The 19040-nt window shown below is 39.4% G+C and overlaps 1 protein-coding gene across 4 annotated transcripts in view; it reads right to left on the bottom strand.

Moving 5' to 3' along the window:
- CNOT6 (CCR4-NOT transcription complex subunit 6) overlaps positions 1 to 19040 on the bottom strand; it is a 76063-nt gene that overhangs the window by 45331 nt on the left and 11692 nt on the right. For 3 of the 4 annotated variants that reach the window (XM_090290457.1, XM_090290455.1, XM_090290456.1), the window contains exon 2: positions 7172 to 7285. In XM_090290457.1, the coding sequence (XP_090146583.1) occupies positions 7172 to 7283 (112 nt within the window). In that variant the 5' untranslated portion in view covers positions 7284 to 7285. Of the gene's footprint in view, positions 1 to 7171; positions 7286 to 14822; positions 14991 to 19040 lie in introns of those variants that run through there. The other variant, XM_090290458.1, reaches the window with a different exon arrangement.

Here is a 19040-nt window from a genome sequence, read left to right as displayed (position 1 = left end):
GGACTGACAGTAACCAATTTCAAGGCTTACATAAAGTTACAGCAATCAAGACTGTTACTGATGAATAAACTGATAAATAGATCACTGAAACAGAATAGAAAGCCCTGAAATAAACCCACACAAATATATGCAGTCACCTTATCTTTAAAAAAAAAAAGAGAGAGATTTTATTTATTTAATTTTAGAGAAGAGAAGAGAGGGAGAAAGAGAGGGAGAGAAACATCAAGGCGAGAGAGAAACACTGATTGGTTACCTTTCATATGTGCTCTGACTGGGGACAGATCATGCATCCCAGGCATGTGCCCTGACTGGGGATTGAACCATCGACCCCTTACTTTATGGTAGGATGCCAACCAACTGAGCCACACTGGTCAGGGGTAGTCACCTGATCTTTGACAAAGGAGCAAAGGCAACACAATGGAGAAAACAGTCTTTTCAACAACTGGTTTCAGAATAGGACATCCACGTACAAAAATAACATATCCTATTTCCTAGCTCTGTCCAGTAAAAAGACCTAGAAAAAAATGACCAACCCAGTGATAGAAACAAGGACATAGTGACTCCCAAACCAGTAAAAAGTCATCAGTAACAAAGGGCAAATGTAATTAGAGGATCTCTGAGAAGGGAGCTGACAGCACTGGCATATCTACAAACCACAGAAGGGGCATTTAGATAACTGTGTTAGATTGTAACTCCGGAGTAACCAGTAATAGAGAAACGGGGAATGAGGAGAGGGGAGGGGGAGCGCTCTCACTTTAGGGCGAGGAGGCTGGTCAATTTCGCTTTGCCGTGGCAATTTCAGGGTGGGGAAGCCAAGACTATAAAACCAGCCATCTTTGTCTACTTGGTGCACACATTCTCCTGGCTGTGAGGGTGTGCCCGGCTCTGCAGACTCGTGAATAAAGGCCTCGTTTTACTGCTCAAGTCCTGTGTCCCAGTTTTTATTGTGAGCGTTTCTCACACCAGTAGCAGTGAGTGTCCCAAGCAACAGATATTATCATCTTGAAATAACATTTCCAACTTAAAAAAACAGATTTCTTGGAAAGAAAAACAATATTCCAGTTTTGAAGCAATAACTATACAAGATGAACCAAGAAAATATTGCTACACCAAACAGCAAGAAAACTACTAAAGACAGCTAGAGTGTGTAAAAGAATTCAGAAATCGTTTTTAGCAGCTCTCCTGTTAGTCAACAACAGGACAATTTAAGCATTAAAATAAGAGTAATTACAAATCACGACATATGTTTGAAACCCAAATGTTTAAAAATACTTGTTAATGGGGAAAGCTTCTCTTTACAGTTGCAGCCTTCCTAATGAAAAGGAAATTACAGAATTAGAATATCATTATTTCGCAACCGTCAAAGAACTAACGGCTCTAAGCAGTGAATTATCAGTGAAAAGGAGGCATTCGCAAACTTTACATGCCTCCTAAAAAAGAAAAATAGAAAGGCACGGTACCTCTTCACTCTTACACAGCACCCCCTTCAATCTGCCAAAGGGCTTAAATCTGAGTCTGATCAAGCTTCTGCATCCAGCTACTCATTTGCAGGAAATGCTGAAGATGAGAAACAGGCCGAACAGCACCAACTTCATCAGTGAGCAAAAGACCAACTGCAGAACCCAACAAGGCAAACCTCCCAGGCTCACAGGTATTTTGTAAGGAAAAGAATGGAGGGGGAACCTACAAATTAAGACATACCAAATAAAAGAGGGGATGGGTACTAAACTTTAGTGCCTAGTTATACATAATGTGCTGTTAAAACAAAGGAAGTAATTACTATAAAATTTACTATAAAAGTTACTTGTGGGAGCAGGGAGGGGCTGTGGCATATGAAGGGGATTCTGAGGTGAGAGGAAAACTTCTAATTCTTGGCCTGGGTAGTAAGTTACAAGGCTTCTGGCCTTATAACTCATGAATATATTTTGTCTGTGTGGTTTTCTTTACAATAAAAAATGCTTTCTTAAAAGTAAATGATTGACAGTCACTTGGCTTATCTGGTTACCTCCAAATGGCACAAGGAACTAACCATCATTCCCCTGGAACCAAAGGAGCCCATGAGATAACTTTGGGTCTAGGAGCAATGGCTGCAGACCCCTGGAACTTTGTATTATAGGATCTTAAGGAACCGATACTACAGCATATACATGAAATAACTGTTTCAGCGTGAAATAAATTCGGCCTTGACAACTGCTACACACAGGAGCTTATGTATTCAGGACTAAGACTATAAGAGAACCCTCGCGCACTGTTGGTGGGAATGCAGACTGGTGCAGCCACTGTGGAAAGCAGTATGGAGATACCTCAAAAAATTTAAAATGGATCTGCCTTTTGACCCAGTGTTTCCACTTCTGGGAATATATCCGAAGAAACTCGAAACACTAATTCGAAAGAATATACAAGAGGTATGCACCCCTATGTTCAATGCAGTGCTATTTATAATAGCTAAGATTTGGAACCAATCTAAGTGTCCATGGGTAGATGAGTGGATTAAAAAAGCTGTGGCACATTTACACAATGGAATACTACCTGGCCAAGGAAGGAAGGAAGGAAGGGGTGGGGGGGAGGAAGGAAGAAAGGAAGATTTCCATCATATGTGAAATGTAATGAACAAAACAAACAAACAAAATAGAAATAGACACATAGATACAGAGAGCAGACTGACAGCTAACAGATGGGAGAGGGGTGGAGGGCTGGGTGAAAAAGGTGAAGGGATTAAGGAAAAACAAAACAAACCCTCACAGACACAAACAGTGTGATGATGACCAGAGGGAAAGGAAGGTGGGGGGGGGGAGAGGCAGAAGAGGGTAAAAGGGGTGTAGATGGTGACAGAAGCAGACCTGACTTGGGGTGGCGAACACACAATGCAATTTACAGATGATGGCTTAGAGAATTGTACACCTGAAACCTATATAATTTTATTAACCAATGCCACCCCAATAAATTCAATAAAATTTTTTTTTAAAGACTATAATGTGACCTTCATGATAGTGTCTTTGTGAACTACAAGGCTTTGTTCCAAAGATTTAGTCAACCAATAGTATATCCTCTATTACACTTGGTAAATATAAGACTATTTGTTAAAGTATCATATGCTATCACCCAATAAAGGAGACTAATGAACAACACAAATAAATGAACAAAATTGAACAAGAAACAGAGTAGCAGTTAGCAGGGGGCAGGGGGAGGGGGGCAGGAGAGAAGGGGTAAGTAGGGGAAAGGTTTAGCAAAGGAACTAATATAAATAAGCCATGAACATGGACAACGGGGTTGGGACGGACCATGGGAGAAGGGGTGGGCTGGGTGGCGGGTAGCAATGAGGGAAAAAGTGGGACAATTGTAACAGAAAAAAAATAAAAATTAAATTAAAAAAATAAAAACGATAAGACTATTTGTTAAGGTTACTTTAGAGCAGCAGTTCTCAACCTGTGGGTTGTGACCCCTCTGGGGGGTCGAACGACCCTTTCACAGGGGTTGCCTAAGAACATTGGAAACCACATATATAATTACATATTGTTTTTGTGATCAATCACTATGCTTTAATTCTGCTCAATTTTTAACAATGAAAATACATCCTGCATATCAGATATTTACATTACGATTCATAACAGTAGCAAAATTAGTTATGAAGTAGCAATGAAAATAATTTTATGGTGGGGGTCACCACAACATGAGGAACTATATTAAAGGGTCGTGGCATTAGGAAGGTTGAGAACAACTGCTTTAGAGGAAGCTCTCCTCATCCTTCCCATCCTATATAAAGACAACTTTCCAAAATTCAGAGGAAACAGAGAACGGTGACCCAAAATCTATTTTCTAGCTTATCCTGATGTTTTAAGAAAGGGGAAACTTCCCTACATACAAAGAACTTGCAATTCAAAAACTGCTAGTGGAGGCTGGGAAAAAAAAAAAAAAAGAGAGAGAAATACAGTTAAATACTGGTCCTGCTGAAATTAAGAGGGCAAAGTGGGGACCTCCGGCCAAGATGGAGGCTTAGACAGACACGCTCGGACTCCCTCTACAACTAGAGAGGAATACAACTACTTCAAAACAAAAGATAACTAGAAATTTCAGAAAATAAAGCTACACGGAAGCCCAACGTACAAAGTTATAAACCAGTGGCACCCTTTGGCCAGGTAAGAAGAGCGAAAGGGGGCGGAGCTGTTTGCGGTAGCACCAGGGACAGCGGCAGGGAGAACAATCCCAGTGGCAGGGAGAGCAATCTCAGCTGCAGTCTAACCCCAGCAGCTTGCGACCCCAACGCTGGGAAAAGCAGCCACCACATCACCTCAAACGGTGAGGCCCAGAGGGCGGGAGGACGGATCCCAGTCTCCTAGCGGAATAACTGCAGGAATCCATCTTGGACCCCCGCCCCCACACAAAGCGCCACAGCGCTGCGAAATAGGTTGCGGATCGCCACTGGTCGCCGGGCAGTGACGACAAAGGGCCACAGCGCGGCGAGAAAGGTTGCTGGACCACCGCCGGTCGCTGGGTTGTGACGACAAAGGGCCACAGCACGACGAAAAAGGTTGCGGATCGCTGCGGGTCGCTGGGTTGTGACGAGTACACAGGCACTGCCCCCTACAGCCGGCCCAAGAAAACAAAACGCATCTGTCAAAATGAGGAAGACAACTATAGAAATCCTGGTGGCACAGCTCACCAGGCAACAGATGAAGAACCTAACAGATGAACAAATAAGAAACATGTCAGAGGCTCAGTTCAGGGCCATTGTTATAAGGTGGCTTACAGTAACAAAAGATCTGGAAAAAGATGAGAAAGAATTGAAAAACACTCATACTGAAAGGAACAAAACCTCATATGAGACAGATGGTGAGGAAACAAAATCCAGAGTTCAAATCAACAAACCAGAACATAGAGAAGGAACGAACAGTCAACCAGTGCAGAGAGAGGAAATGGGAAGCAAGGAAAATGATGAGAGGATCAGAAACCTCTGGGACAGCTATAAGAGATCCAACATACGGATGATCGGATTGCCAGAGGGCGAAGAAGAACTAGAAATTGAAAAATTAAGTGAAAATATAATAAAGCAGAACTTCCCAAACTTGGGGAAGGAAATAGACTTATAGGTCCAGGAAGCACAGAGAGTTCCAAAACAACTGGACCCAGGGAGAACCACTCCAAGACACATTATAATCAAAATGTCAAAAGTTAAAGATAAAGAATCTTAAAAGCAGCAAGAGAGAAGAAAAGAATCATGTACAAAGGGGACCCAATTAGACTATCAGCTGACTTCTCAAGGGAGACCCTGCAGGCAAGAAGGGACTGGCAAGAAATATTCAAAGTAATGAAAATCAAAAACCTACAACCACGAATACTTTATCCAGCGAAGCTGTCATTCAGAATAGAAGGGCAGAGAAAGTGTTTCTAGGACAAAATAAAACTGAAAGAGTTCATTAGATCCAAACCACTGTTATATGAGATGTTAAAGGGACTTGTTTAGAAAAAGGAGGATCAAAGCTATGAACACTAAAATGAAAACTGCATCACAAGGAACAACAACAGAAGCTAGGGAATTGAAACAAAGGCAAACTAAATAGGCAATGAGAATGGAAAAAGAACTATAGGTATGGGGAGCATATTAGGGGGAGGTCAGCAGGGAAGGGGAAGGGGGAGAGGGAGGGAGATGGTATAGAAATTAAGAAACATCGTAGGAGGGAAAGGAATAGACAGAGAGAGGTTGAGAAGAACTATATGTACAACCAATGGACATGGACTAAAAAGGGGGGGACATGGGGAGGGAGGGGGGCCACCGGGTGGAGGGGAGCAGAGGGAAGGGAAATTGGAACAAATGTAACACTGTAATCAATAAAACACATTAAAAAAAAAAGAATAATAAAAATAAAAGAAATTCAAAAAAAAAAAAAAAAAAAAAAAGAGGGCAAAATGGGTGTGGTGTCTTCCTGTGATTGGAAGGTAACTGGTAAATGAGAGAGCATATTTTTCTTTGGGTTCCCCAAACCCAGTAAGTCAAATAGGACAGAAGAAGGGAAAGGAAGAGAAATGTCACTCCACCACACCTACTTCAGGAAAATGAGCTCAGCTTAATTAAGGCCAGAACTCTCAAAATCAGGAGGGAGAAACCAGGAGAGACCATGAGGGTACCAACCTTTACGGCTGCAGAAGAGGGAGTTTGAGTTTACTCACTCATTAAGTTAACCAAAAGTTTTGAGCTGGCAAGGAAAGAATATTATTATTACTTCCTTTGTGTCTCCTGTGTAGCACTTCTCTACCTTAACTTGGCAGTTTTACTTCGTCTATAGTTATTTATACTGGTACACTCCCTTCTTCTCACTCTAGTATGCCAAGAGCTCCAGAATGACAGGGGCTGTGTTTTTTCATTTATGTATCTTCCATATGCCTAGTATAAGACCTGGCAAATGTTTTAAATATAGTACATTTGCTGCACTTCATTAAAAAACAAAAATCAAGGACAGAAAGAGAAAACTTGCTCTGTATTGTTCCAGGGAAGCACAGGGAGGCATATAAAGCCAACATTAACACAAAACTTACTAGCACTGGTTGCTTCAGACGTAATGTCTCTTAACCACCTATGAGGTATTAAAAATGGCTGCATTCCCCCTGGCAGGGATGCTCAGGATATCCTCTGTGGATCTGTGGGCTCATATATTTCTTGGAAAATGACTGCGAAGCACTAAAGGTAGAAGAGAACTTTGAGACCTGCTTTGAGATTTTGTTTTCTGAATAGGGCTGTCCTCAAAGACTCATATTGAAAGAAGCAAATGAAGAAAGTGAGGAGAAACCAATCTATCCCAGAACTTACCCTGGAACAAGCAGTTCCCACCACACTGGAAATCTATAATTTGAAAATGCCAAAGCTCAATCCTACTCTATCAAAGAATTAATTACCAGAACAAACTTTTGCACACGAGGCATTTCACATGTGTCATTTTCATTTCATCCTTGATATTATTATCCTGTTTATAAAAGGACACTGATATGGAGAGAATAAGCAGTAAATGAATTTAGAAATTTGATTCAAGCTATCTTCTTCCCACTGGACCTTCCTACTTCTAAAATAAATCAGCACTGGTAAAACGCAACATTGCTTCTTTCATGTACTGACATTAAAAACTTAATTTTCTACCATGTCTCAATTTCCATGCCATAAATTTATGTTTGCACGTCTTACCACTTATTTCAAGCTCTGCCCAATGTGATTTCTTTCCATTTGCTGCTTCCTCAGAGGACATGATTGTGTACATCCTCCGAGGGTCAGGGGGCTCGTATTTTTCTTTGGGCATGCCTGTTAAATGAAAAAAAGAAACCAATGAGTATTATGAAGAATAAAATAACTGAAAATAACAAGATCTTTTTAAAAAGTAGACACCTGTATTATGATCTCTAAATACCACTTCCCATTAGGAGCTCCTTGGAGAAATGAAGGACTAAACAAATTGTCCATAAAAATACATTTCTGAGAATCAGATAAATTTGAAAAATTAAATTGATATTAAAGAACTATTGTTCATTTCACTTGCTGGCTTTTTAAAAAATCTGTATCTGTTATAGACACATTCTGAAATATTTAGGTGAAATGAAATTTCACGTCTTGCATATTCCCCCAAACTTCATGTGAATGAACCATAACCCACTTTAACCAACTCTCCACCATGTGAATTTAGAGAGCTACTCAGCAATCATTTCCCTCATATGGAGTCTTTATACTGGCCAGAAATTATACTGTAAATTCTCCCAGCCCCTTGTCCTACATGACTTCTCCAAAACTCCAGCACCCATTCCTCCAGCTTCCTGCTGTTCTCTTTTCTCGTTAAAACAGAAAACCAGAAGAGGCCTTTGTATGAACTCCGACCTACGTCCAGCTATACATTTTTACTCGGGACAAAGTGCCTGCCCTCATGGCACTTAATTCCACCCCATCACCTTGCCTATTCAAGGACATTCTTGGTAATTTTCTCCAGTGTCAAATTTTCCCTCTGTACTGGATCTTTACCTTCTATACATATACAAGGTATTATTTACTCTATTTAAAAAAAAAGTCTTAACCCCATTTCTCCCTCCAATTACCACTTTTCTCTTATTCTCTTTATAAGCAAACAATCCTCAAGAGCTGTGCATGCTCCCTGTCTCCTAGTCCTCTTCTCCCAGTTAAACCCATTCACATCAGTTCATGCTTTTAACATCCCACCAAAAACTGTCAAGAAGAAAACCAGTGTGCCCTCATGCTGTTATATCCCAGAGATTAAAGAAAAAAAAAAAAGTTTAGAGAAAGAGGGAGAGAAGGGAGGGGAGACACAGACAGACATCGATTTGTTGTTCCACTTATTTATACGTTCATCGGTTGACTCTTGTATGTGTCCTGACCAGGGATTGAACCTGCAATCTTGGCATGTCAGGACAACACACCAACCAACTGAACTACCTGGCCAGGGCTATCCTTGTGATTTTCAACCTTTTTCATCTTATGGAACACATTAATTATTAAATTCTGCATCACACCAAAAAATGTTATATTTTTGGCCAATCTGACAAAAAAATTAGGTATAATTTTTATTTAGTCACACCTGATGGCTAGTTTTTTGATGGCTGTTGTCATTTTTTGGTTTGACAATCTAAGGAAAAAGAGGTCAGTGCCCTTGACCAAAAAGTCAGGTATTGCATGTTTTAAAAATTCTGTGGCACACGGGTTGAAAATTGCTATTACATCCAAAGGTCATTTCTCAGACTTCCTTTTACTTATCCTATGATCAATGATTGATGTAAATGATCATTCTGTCCTAGAAACATTTAGTTTACTTGGCTTCCAGGATATCTTTTCTCTTGGTTTTCTTCCTACTCTCTTTAGATTCAGTCTTTTGCTACTTCTCCCTGCAGAATTGGAATTAATTCCATTTTACCAAGAGAAACCTGAAGCCCAAAAAAATTTTAAGCAATTTTACCAGTGTTAAAAGACTGGAAAGTAGCAGAATCAGGCTTTGAATGTATCTGATTAAAAGTTAAAGCTACTTTCGAAGTGAAATAAGCCAATCACAAAAAGACAAATACTATATGACTTCACTTACATGAGGTACTCAGCACAGTCAAAATCATGAAGACAGAATGGAGGTTGCCAGGGGATGGGAGAGGGGGATGGGAAGTTACTGTTGACTAGGTATAGAGGTTCAGTTTTACAAGAATAGTTATGAAGATGGTAATGGTTGCACAACATTATGAATGCAATAACACTGAACATCACACTTAAAAATGTTGCTAAGATAGTAAATTTTATGTCGTATGTATTTTCCTACAATAAAAAAAAAATGAAGTTAAAGTTCTTTTCTTTATCCTACTCCCTACTGATGGGACGCAGTGCTATTTTTCAAACACAGAAATGGGCTTTGACTGTGTAGTCAAAACACAGGAGGAAAGTCATCCTAAAAAGCTGCTTGCAGAAAGAATACAAATGGTGAGAAGAATAGTCTGCACACTGTTTTTTTGTTTTGTTAAATACTGATTTTAAAACTTTCCTTTTATATGTTAATTTCTTCAGAATATAAATACAACTGACTTTACAGACTGATACAAAATACCTTACATGGAGAACTACACAGTCAAGAAATGTTCTCATTCAGCCTAGAGGACAACCTGTCTAAGCAAGTGCCCTTTCTGAATGATATGAATATGCCAATAACCTAGAAAATATAAAATGCTGTGTAAGGATACCAGAATTTGATAACAGCCCTATGATCACCCAAATGCCATTATTCTGATTGGCTTTTACTTACAAAACAACCATTTGCTCCTTATTGGTTTTTCCTAATAGAATTTAATAACGAAAAAATTGCTCTGTCCAGCTGAGGTATTTCAGTCCTATTATTAATTTGACTTGTTAGTGAAAGTTCAGAAGTCTGATTTACCAATATCATGTGAGTTAGTGTGGATCAATATCCAGAGTTTGATCACACCTCTGAAAATCGACAGGCGTTATTACTGAGCTAAGAAATCTGAACCAACCAGGCCCAGGACCTGGGGTCACAGAGACATGATTTCTGCCTCAGCAGCCACCACTCCCTTTCTTTGTTTGTCATAATGTGAAGATGAATTGTTTTAAAATTTAAGAAACAGGCCGTTATTCCAAACTCCAAAGCAGTGAGATCTTCTCTATTTCCTAAATCCTAACAGTGAGGACTAGGAAGGGGGTAGGGGTCGGGGTGAATGTGTTATAATAAAAGAAATGGTAACTGCACAGCCAGGCTCTTTCGGAGAGCAGTACAAGAAGCACAACCCCTTCCATTTTTCTGGGAGTCTGACTAGGTAGAGAAAAGGATGTAAGAATACACATTATTTAGAATTTTCCCCTAAAGCTTTGAAATCAACAAAGCAGATCTTACTCTCTAAAAAATACAGTATGTCATTGTAGATTATCATCTAAAAATAAAGAATAAGAGGTTTCCAAAACAGACTTGAAAACAGTCAAGGAGAATTATAAGACTTTTTAAAAGAGCTAGGCCAGAGCCAGCAGGTATATAGCACCTGACTATCAGTCTCCCACTCCTTAATCCAGTGCCAGATGTTACTACTGATGATGGCAGGACACAAACTGTCCCCTCTAGATCTCAGAGAAACAGGTTATTACCTTAGAATAATTACTCACCATAAAGAAACACAGGACATTACTTACCAGCATAGAAAGATATGCTTTTCATAATTAAACATTTTATGAAATGGCTAAAAATACAGAACTATGACCATCCTGGGAAAACTGGTGTTGCAAGTAAGATTTACAAATATAACACAACAAATAAAGGACTATCCTGAAGCATGTACACTAAGGGGGCCTGACTGCCCACCTACACCAAGGGAGAATGTCAGGAACCCAGTCTCTGCCCACAGTTTCAGGGGGGGGGGGGAGGAAGGGAGGGAGGGAGAGAGTGAGAGAGAGAGAGAGAGAGAGAGAGAGAGAGAGAGAGAGAGAGAGAGAGAGAGAGAGAGTGTGTGTGTGTGTGTGTGTGTGTGTGTGTGTGTGTGTGTGTGTGTGTGTGTGTGTGTGTACGCGCACGCGCACAGGAACAGTGAAGGGCTGGGGCAGCAGTCACGGGAGGGGTTATAAGGAATTTATCAGACTCTAAGGTAAAGAGCAAAGAAGTAAGACAAGAACAACTAAGGAAACAGACTGGAATGAAGACCTCCATAAAAGCCCAGTGTAAAAGGTTACTGCGCCCCTCCCCAGCCCTGAACAGATGAATAGTTCCCTAGATACAGCCCTTAAATTAAATCTACTTTTAACCATCCCCTGGTTAGGAGCAAGCAGAAAGAAATAGCTGCTGGAGACAGGAGCATATAGAAATGAGATCACAGCCTGGGTCTGTATTTGTCAGGAATCAAACTTACATTCAATCAAAATTGGGGACAAATATTTGAATGTTCCCAATGGGAAGAGGATATGTAATGACGAAAACCAGAGCTGAAATCACCAATCATCATTGCCCTCAGCCAGCAGGCATGCCACAGCTTGCCTCTCATCCACCCACCCACACTTAACCTTCCAAACGAGGCACCTAGGAACCCACACAGACCATAACTGAATAAAAAGCCAGTCAACACAGAGCAGCCAATGTCACACACAAGGTTAACATAGCACAATGATTATAAAAAAGTCACTACAAAAAGTCAAAATACCACAGAAATAGAAAATAATTTCACAAAAGAAATGCTTCTCATACTAAAGCACATGAGACTCATAAACAACAAGTAAAGTAGTATGGGACAGACAAACTGAGATGAAAAGGTAGAGTGTAAACCTAATGGGACAAACAGAAGTATCTAAATAGTACAAGCTCTAAAGCAAGATTGAGACCAAAAAAAAGGGGCAAGTCACAGAATACATAAACATATTTCCTACTAACATAAAAGACAAAAATGGCAAAAGAAAAGCAAAAAAAATGATTAACATAACATTATGATAGTAATTACCTACCCAGTAACTCAGCAAATCTACCCTTCGGCACTTACCCCCAAAACAATAAAAAATAAAAATGTATGTCCACATTTATATAAATGTCATCTCTAACACCTTTATTCATATTGCTAAAAACTGCAAACAACTCAGTATCTATCAACAATGAAAGGATACTCAAATTGTGATACAGCCACGTAATTAAATACTGCCTAGCAATAAGAATGAACTGTTGATATAACACACACATATATGAATCTCAAATATTATACTGAATGAAAAAGAACCAAAAGATATTTCATTTCTATGAATTTGTAGTGATAACAGTGGTTGCCCTTATGGGGAGTGATGAAAATACTTGGCATATTAACTGAGGTGTGGTTTATTTTGGTCTATATAGCCAATAAACCCAAAATGTACATTTTAGGTTCTACATTTCATGTATACTGTACTTTTCTCAACTAAAAAAATTCTATACTCAGAATGGCCATCATCAACAAATCAATAAACATGAAGTGCTGGCGAAGATGTGGAGAAAAGGGAACCCTACTGCACTGTTGGTGGGAATGCAGACTGGTGCATCCACTATGGAAAACAGTATGGAGTTTTCTCAAAAAACTAAAAATGTAAATGCCTTTTGAACCAGCAGTTCCATTGCTAGGATTATACCCGAAGAATCCTGAAACCCCAATTCAAAAGAACTTATGCACCCCTATGTTCACAGCAGTGCTGTTTACAATAGCCAAGCTCTGGAAACAGCCTAAGTGCCCATCTGTAGATGAGTGGATCAAAAAACTGTGGTACATTTACACAATGGAGTAGTACTATGTAGCAGAAAGAAAAAAGGAACTCCTACCATTTGCAATAGCATGAATGAAACTAGAGAGAATTATGCTTAGCGAACTAAGCCAGGCAACAAAGGACAAATACCATATGGTATCACCTAATACAGGAAACTAATGAACAACACGAACAAATGAGCAAAATAGAACCAAATGCAAGTAAACAAGGAGCAGACTGACAGTGACCAAGGGGGAAGGGGGAGGGAAGAAGGGAGAAGGAGGGAAAGAAGGGGAAGGGTCTAGTCAAGAAACTAGTATAACTGACCCATGGACACGGATAACGGGGTAACAGGGTGGGGATGGACTGTGGGAGAAGGGGTGGGCGGGGGGGGCAATGGGGGGAAAGTGGGACAACTGTAATAGAAAAAAAACAATAAATAAATTTTTAAAAAATTCTATACTAAAAAATGTGATCAAGTGCAAAGACAAACAAAAGGGTATTTTCAGACAAGCAACTGCTAAGAAAACAAACAACCCATGCACTTTCTGTAAATAAGCATTGTTTATGACAAAAAATGGAAAAACCTAAATCACCATCAATGAGAATATACAGCACAATCAGTTACTGTACAGTCATACCATGGAAAAGCATGCAGTTGTGAAAGAAGGATGTTAAGTAAACAATTAAGTCTTGCAATGAATTACTTCATATTGTAGGAATAAGCAAGTGAGTACTTATGTTAACACATTAACTGCCATGTGAGTTATATTTAACTCACCCTAGTTTTAAGCCTGGAGCCTTGTGAACCGTACACAACTCACACACCGCTTTACCTTGGGTGCCTCGTGGTGCACAGGCAACTCACGCTACCATGCTATAACATACATATTACGTGAAGAGTGGCCTCATGGGTAAAACCCTGCAGATGGTTTGTGAAAATCTTACTGATGGTGTTATTGTTAAAATAATAGTGGCAATTTAAAAATGTTGATCAGATGAATAGAGGTTAATTAATTTATTTTCTATTTATTTTAACCTTTAAATTTCACTAAATCTGACATGCAAACAAAAACACTTCCTTTATGAACTGTTTCCAAGTTTTCCCATTACTTTTTCATCAAATCACAAAGAAATATTTTGTTTTCAATGTTTTTATTCTATTTTTGTAATAAAACAGCATGGCTCCAGGGAAAACTATTTTTTTTCTAGTGTGGCAGTCAATGTGTTAATGATGTTAGGAACCACAATTTTCAAGGTAAAGAAATATTTATAAATAAATTAAATGAAAACACCAATACTAAAGCAGACTTGAAAATATTAACATAAACTCATGATGTTTTGTTTTTAAGTAGCCACTAAAGTGTTCTAGAAGCAATGTTACCTCTGGAACAATTGCACTCCTAATCCTTGATTTTGATCTCTAATATTAAGAAAACAAAGTTCTTTGCAAAATGGCCAATTACAAGCTTGAGGCAGGAATTTTATAAAATGAGCCTGGAACTTCCTTTAGCAACAAAAAGCTAAGTCTAATGGGGTCATCATGTCATGTCAACATAATACAGGCCCCTCCCTGGCCACAGTTGTAACAATTTGAGCAAAAAGAATCATAATTATAATGGAATGAAATACACTAAATCAGTATCTATGTTGCGGAAAACAGCTGGCAGTGATGTAAAACAAGTAGCAGAAGACAAGTGCGGTCATCAAGGCAAGAAGAAAGCAAGGCAGAGGGCAGGAGAGGGGGGGTGTCATAAGCACAAACCAGTCACCAAAATTGTGCCAGCTATTAAATGAAGACAATTGCTAACTTGAGTGATGTGTTTATCCTTTCAGCAGGTGCTGCATGTCAGAACAATCAAATAGCCCCAGTTGAAGTAAAAGTCCTACTTTACAAAAGAATGACAGCTAATAAATGAAGAATGAAATAAATTTTTTTTTAAGCAACATCATTTTGTGATTCCTAAGGACCCTTTCTAAAGCAATGATTATAAACTGGGTTAAAACCATTAGAGGAACCACTGGTGTACTGCCAAGGTAACACTACCACCCAGACTGTTTTCCGATCATGAGGCAGAAAATGCTGAAGGGAGAAATAAATCGTTACCTTCTTCAACAATCTTTGTAACTGCTAGTGGGGGGAGGTCCAGATAGGCTTTCTCTTGATGTGAGGGAATATGAAGTATACATCAACAATGTTTACAGCACCAAAGGAGCGATCTGACAAAATGAGAATGCGGGACTTTCTGCAGGAAAACTGGTCTGCTGCCTTCTACTAGTCTAGATTTGAAAAAAATTAAGAGATAGCATCAGATGTAATGAATGGTCCTATCAATCAGCAACGAAGGACATGACAGAGAAACGTTCCTACTTACAATATTAATGATTATGCAATCATGTTATTTAGATCTTGTACAAAAATGTATTTGTTAAAAGGCACTCTGAAGTTAAATAATCTATTTAAATTATATTGGCAGATATTTTTCAAGGGAAATGAGGCTGAATTACAGCTAATCTCAACTAACAAAAAAAAGTGCTAAATTTAATATCTATTTTCCTTTACATGCTTTCTATGTTTTCTCCTCCATTCTCTGTGCTGTACTTCTTTCCCAAACATTAAGGAGACAAGAAGATGGGCAGAGAAAAGAAAGGGAAGCAAAAGTCATGTGCAGAAAGACCCGTTTATTTGGTCAGGCTACTCTCAGAGCTACAAATCAGAGAATATATGGAAAGGTAGTGACATTAACCTTGGTACCAGTTTACCTCTCCCAACCCAATTTTTCACTAAATCCAACCAACTTTTTACATCTTCAGGATTTTTAACCGATTTTCTCCCTTTCAAAGCTACTTAAGTTAATTTAGACCCTCATTTCTCAGCTTCAAATATAAAACAACTTCCTCTACATCCATCTTTCTGACAGAAGTTCCTGTTCTTTACTGCTTAACAGCCTCCAGTGCGCTTCCTATCTATCTACCTAATGTCTAAACTTAAAGTCCTTTACAGTCTGGACTTAGCAAACGATTTTCTCACTCAACTTCAGCTCCTTACACACCACCCCATGAAGTCCTATGTTAATTGGAGCAAACCTATTACTAAGACAGTCTTGCCATACATGCTAATCCCTTCACCAAAGACAACCCTCCCTCTCAATTCCTACTCACCCTGCAAGAGCCCGAAAGCCCTTCTCAACAAAGGCACAGACAAGCTCACCCCACTCCCTCTGCACAGCATGCCCTTCTACAGCACCTGTCTCCCAGGGTCCTGTGCACGGCCTAGCACACAACACTAATGAACTGGTCTAAACATCTGTTTCTTTATGACACAGAATCAGGCTTCCAGAAAAGAAAAAGCAAGAAAAATCCAAAAGCAATTCATACACCTGAACCTTTTAAGGTAGTTTTCTTTACAGAATCTTTCATTTGACAAATATTTACTGAGCACCTTCTGTGTGCCAAGCACTCTGTCAAGGTGCTAGGAATAAAGAATAAATAAGAAATGCATGATCCTGGATCTCAATCTACTAGGGGAGCAAAGAAAAAATTCCACAACCATATAATCACACTACAACCCATTCTTATTTTGGCAAACATCATTCTAATTTAGGACTTCTGTTTTTTAACTTTTTTAAAAAATCCTCACCCAAGGACATTTTGTCATTACTTTTAGAGAAAAAGGAAGAGAGAGAGAAAGAAACGTGATGCAAGAGATAAGCACTGATCTGTTGTCTCCCATGTGTGCCCGGACTGGATATTGCATGCACCTAAACCAAGGATCAAACCTGTGTGCACCCTGGCTGGAAACCAAACCCAGTTATGGGACAACTCTCCAAACAGCTACGCCACACTGGCCAGGGCTAATTTAGGACTTTAGTTCCCATTTTTTCAACTATTACAATGGCCTCTTACAATTGGTATCTATGCTTTAAGATTACGTACAACTAACCTACATATCACTCTCAAATTATTCTTCCTAAAGCCAAGTTCTAATTACTTTGCAAAATTCGGGGGGGGGGGCATCCTTTGTTGATCAGACTTCAGAATAAAAAACTGAAAAAGCCTATCTGAATTGCTTCTGGTGCTATACCAGCTTTAAACTATGATTCTATAACATACTCTCTCCCCCACCTGACTTACTACTGCTTAGAAAACAAAATCAAATTTCTAGTTTAAAATTCAAAATATTCTACCTTTCTAGACTTTTGTCCAATACTTTTCTCTCTGTACCTTTTTAAAAAGAAAAAAAAATTACTTATTTTGAGAGAGAGGGGAAGGGAGGGAGTAAGAAAAGGAGAGAAACATCAATGTGTGGTTGCCTCTCGTATGCCCCCAACCAGGGACCTGGCCCGAAACCCAGGAATGTGCCCTACCTGGGAATTGAACCAGCAACCCTTTGGTTCACAGGCCGGCGGCACTCAATCCACTGAGCCACACCAGTCAGGGCTTCTCCGTACATTTTGATGCAACTGGCAGACGAACTGCCATACTTCAAATCTGCTCCATGTTTCCCTGTCTCCATGCCATTCTCACACTGAAATTCTATCCATACTTCAAAGCTGAGCCCAAATACTACCCCCTACCAGCAGCCCACCAAGGCCTCCACAGTGGACCAGGAACTGCTCACAAGCTGCTTCCCATAGCACTGGAATCAGGAATGCCTCTCACAAAGGATGACTAGACAAAAGAATAGTTCATTCCATGTCCTTCTTCAAAGACCAGTCTAAAATCCACAGCTTTCAGTGACTAAAAAATACCACATAACTCATGTTTCCAATAATCTGACACCAAGTTTTTTATAGCCCAGTACTTTATACCTTACAGTGAAAATACACTGATAGTTCCATGAAAAAAAGTCTACAAATTTCAAAACAGGTTAGTTCTGCATCATGTTTTTGACGAAAAGGGAAGCAGGAAAATGGTGATTATTTTAAAACAGAAAAGGAAATACCCAAAGAAAGAAAACGAAGTTGTAAACACAAATCGAAAATAACCTACTTTCTGTTATTACAAAAAAATCAAGCTACCATTCTAATGCCACAAATGGAAAAAAAAAAATCACTCCCTCTTTGAACACAGCCCAAATGACAATTTAGTCACAGGTACCCTAGAAATGTTTGTGTAACAACAAACCTGTTTCTACCAAGACATGAAGACATTTGAAATGTCATATAAACATAATAACTTGGTTGTTGTTTTTTTAAATGGAAATATTCTGGAATTTTATTTTATTTTTTTAGAATGAGACGATGGAAGAATGAGGGGGTGGGGGGAGAGACTGATTTTTTTGTTCCACTTAATCTATGCGTTCATTGGTTGATTCTTGTATGTGCCCTGACTGGGGTTTGAATCTGCAACCTTGGCTTATTGGGACAACACTCTAGCCAACTGAGCTACCCAGCCAGGGACTGGAATTTTAGATTTATGTTAATTATGGCTGAGATGGCATATTCGCCTTCTGTTTCGCCAAGTATATTAACTGAATTCCACAAATGAAAAGTATGATGTGACTCTACTGTAAATAAAACCAGCTGGCTCCCTTGGACTCCACTCCTAAGTCTTTTATAACCTCAATGCAGTTAAGGTACTTCTGCATCTCACCTTAAACCCAAATCGTCCTGCTCTCAGTGTCATCACATTTGTGTTCTTCTCTTTCTACTGAGCTTTCTCCCACCAGTGCACATTTACACAGACGATAAACCGCATTCAGGAGCTGTCCTTAGTGGCAAAATGTCTCACTAGTACCCTCGTGATAAAACCAACAAATATTGGAACCTCTGCAAAAGATAACTACTCTTATCTAAAAAGCAAAACTTAAACCCAACTGTGGATTTGTGGATTTCAAGGCTACTATTATAAACAGCTGGTGATACCATGGTGGGTATCTTACAACTCATATAATCTCTCAAATCAAGGTACTTGAACTCAACAGAAGAGGTAGAATAAAAAGTTAGTGAAAGAAACAAGATATCAATAAGATCTTACTAAAACGTGAAACTGTCACCTTGGTTTTCAAACCTGCCCCTCCCTCTATAATCACCACCGAGTTTTCCAAACCAGAAATATAAGTATTATCCTTGACTCTTTCCCAGCTAATCAAAGAAAGCCTTCACAACCAGCCTCCTAAATCTAGCCCCTTCTGTCTCCTAAGTCTTTCATCCACATTGCCTTCCTTCCCTGGACTCTTACCTGAGCTACTACTCCACCAGTCTCAGACCCATGTTTTTTCTTCCACTCACCCCCACTTTAATGCATCCTAAATACTGTCCAAATGACCTCCTACAGACACAGGTCCTTACCTCAAGGTTCTAAAACCACATCTCCTTCATCT

The sequence above is a fragment of the Furipterus horrens genome, unplaced genomic scaffold (genome assembly GCF_987537825.1).
Source record: "Furipterus horrens unplaced genomic scaffold, mFurHor1.1.pri manual_scaffold_10, whole genome shotgun sequence".
Lineage (NCBI taxonomy): Eukaryota > Metazoa > Chordata > Mammalia > Chiroptera > Furipteridae > Furipterus > Furipterus horrens.
This window is presented reverse-complemented; position numbering and strand designations above follow the sequence as displayed.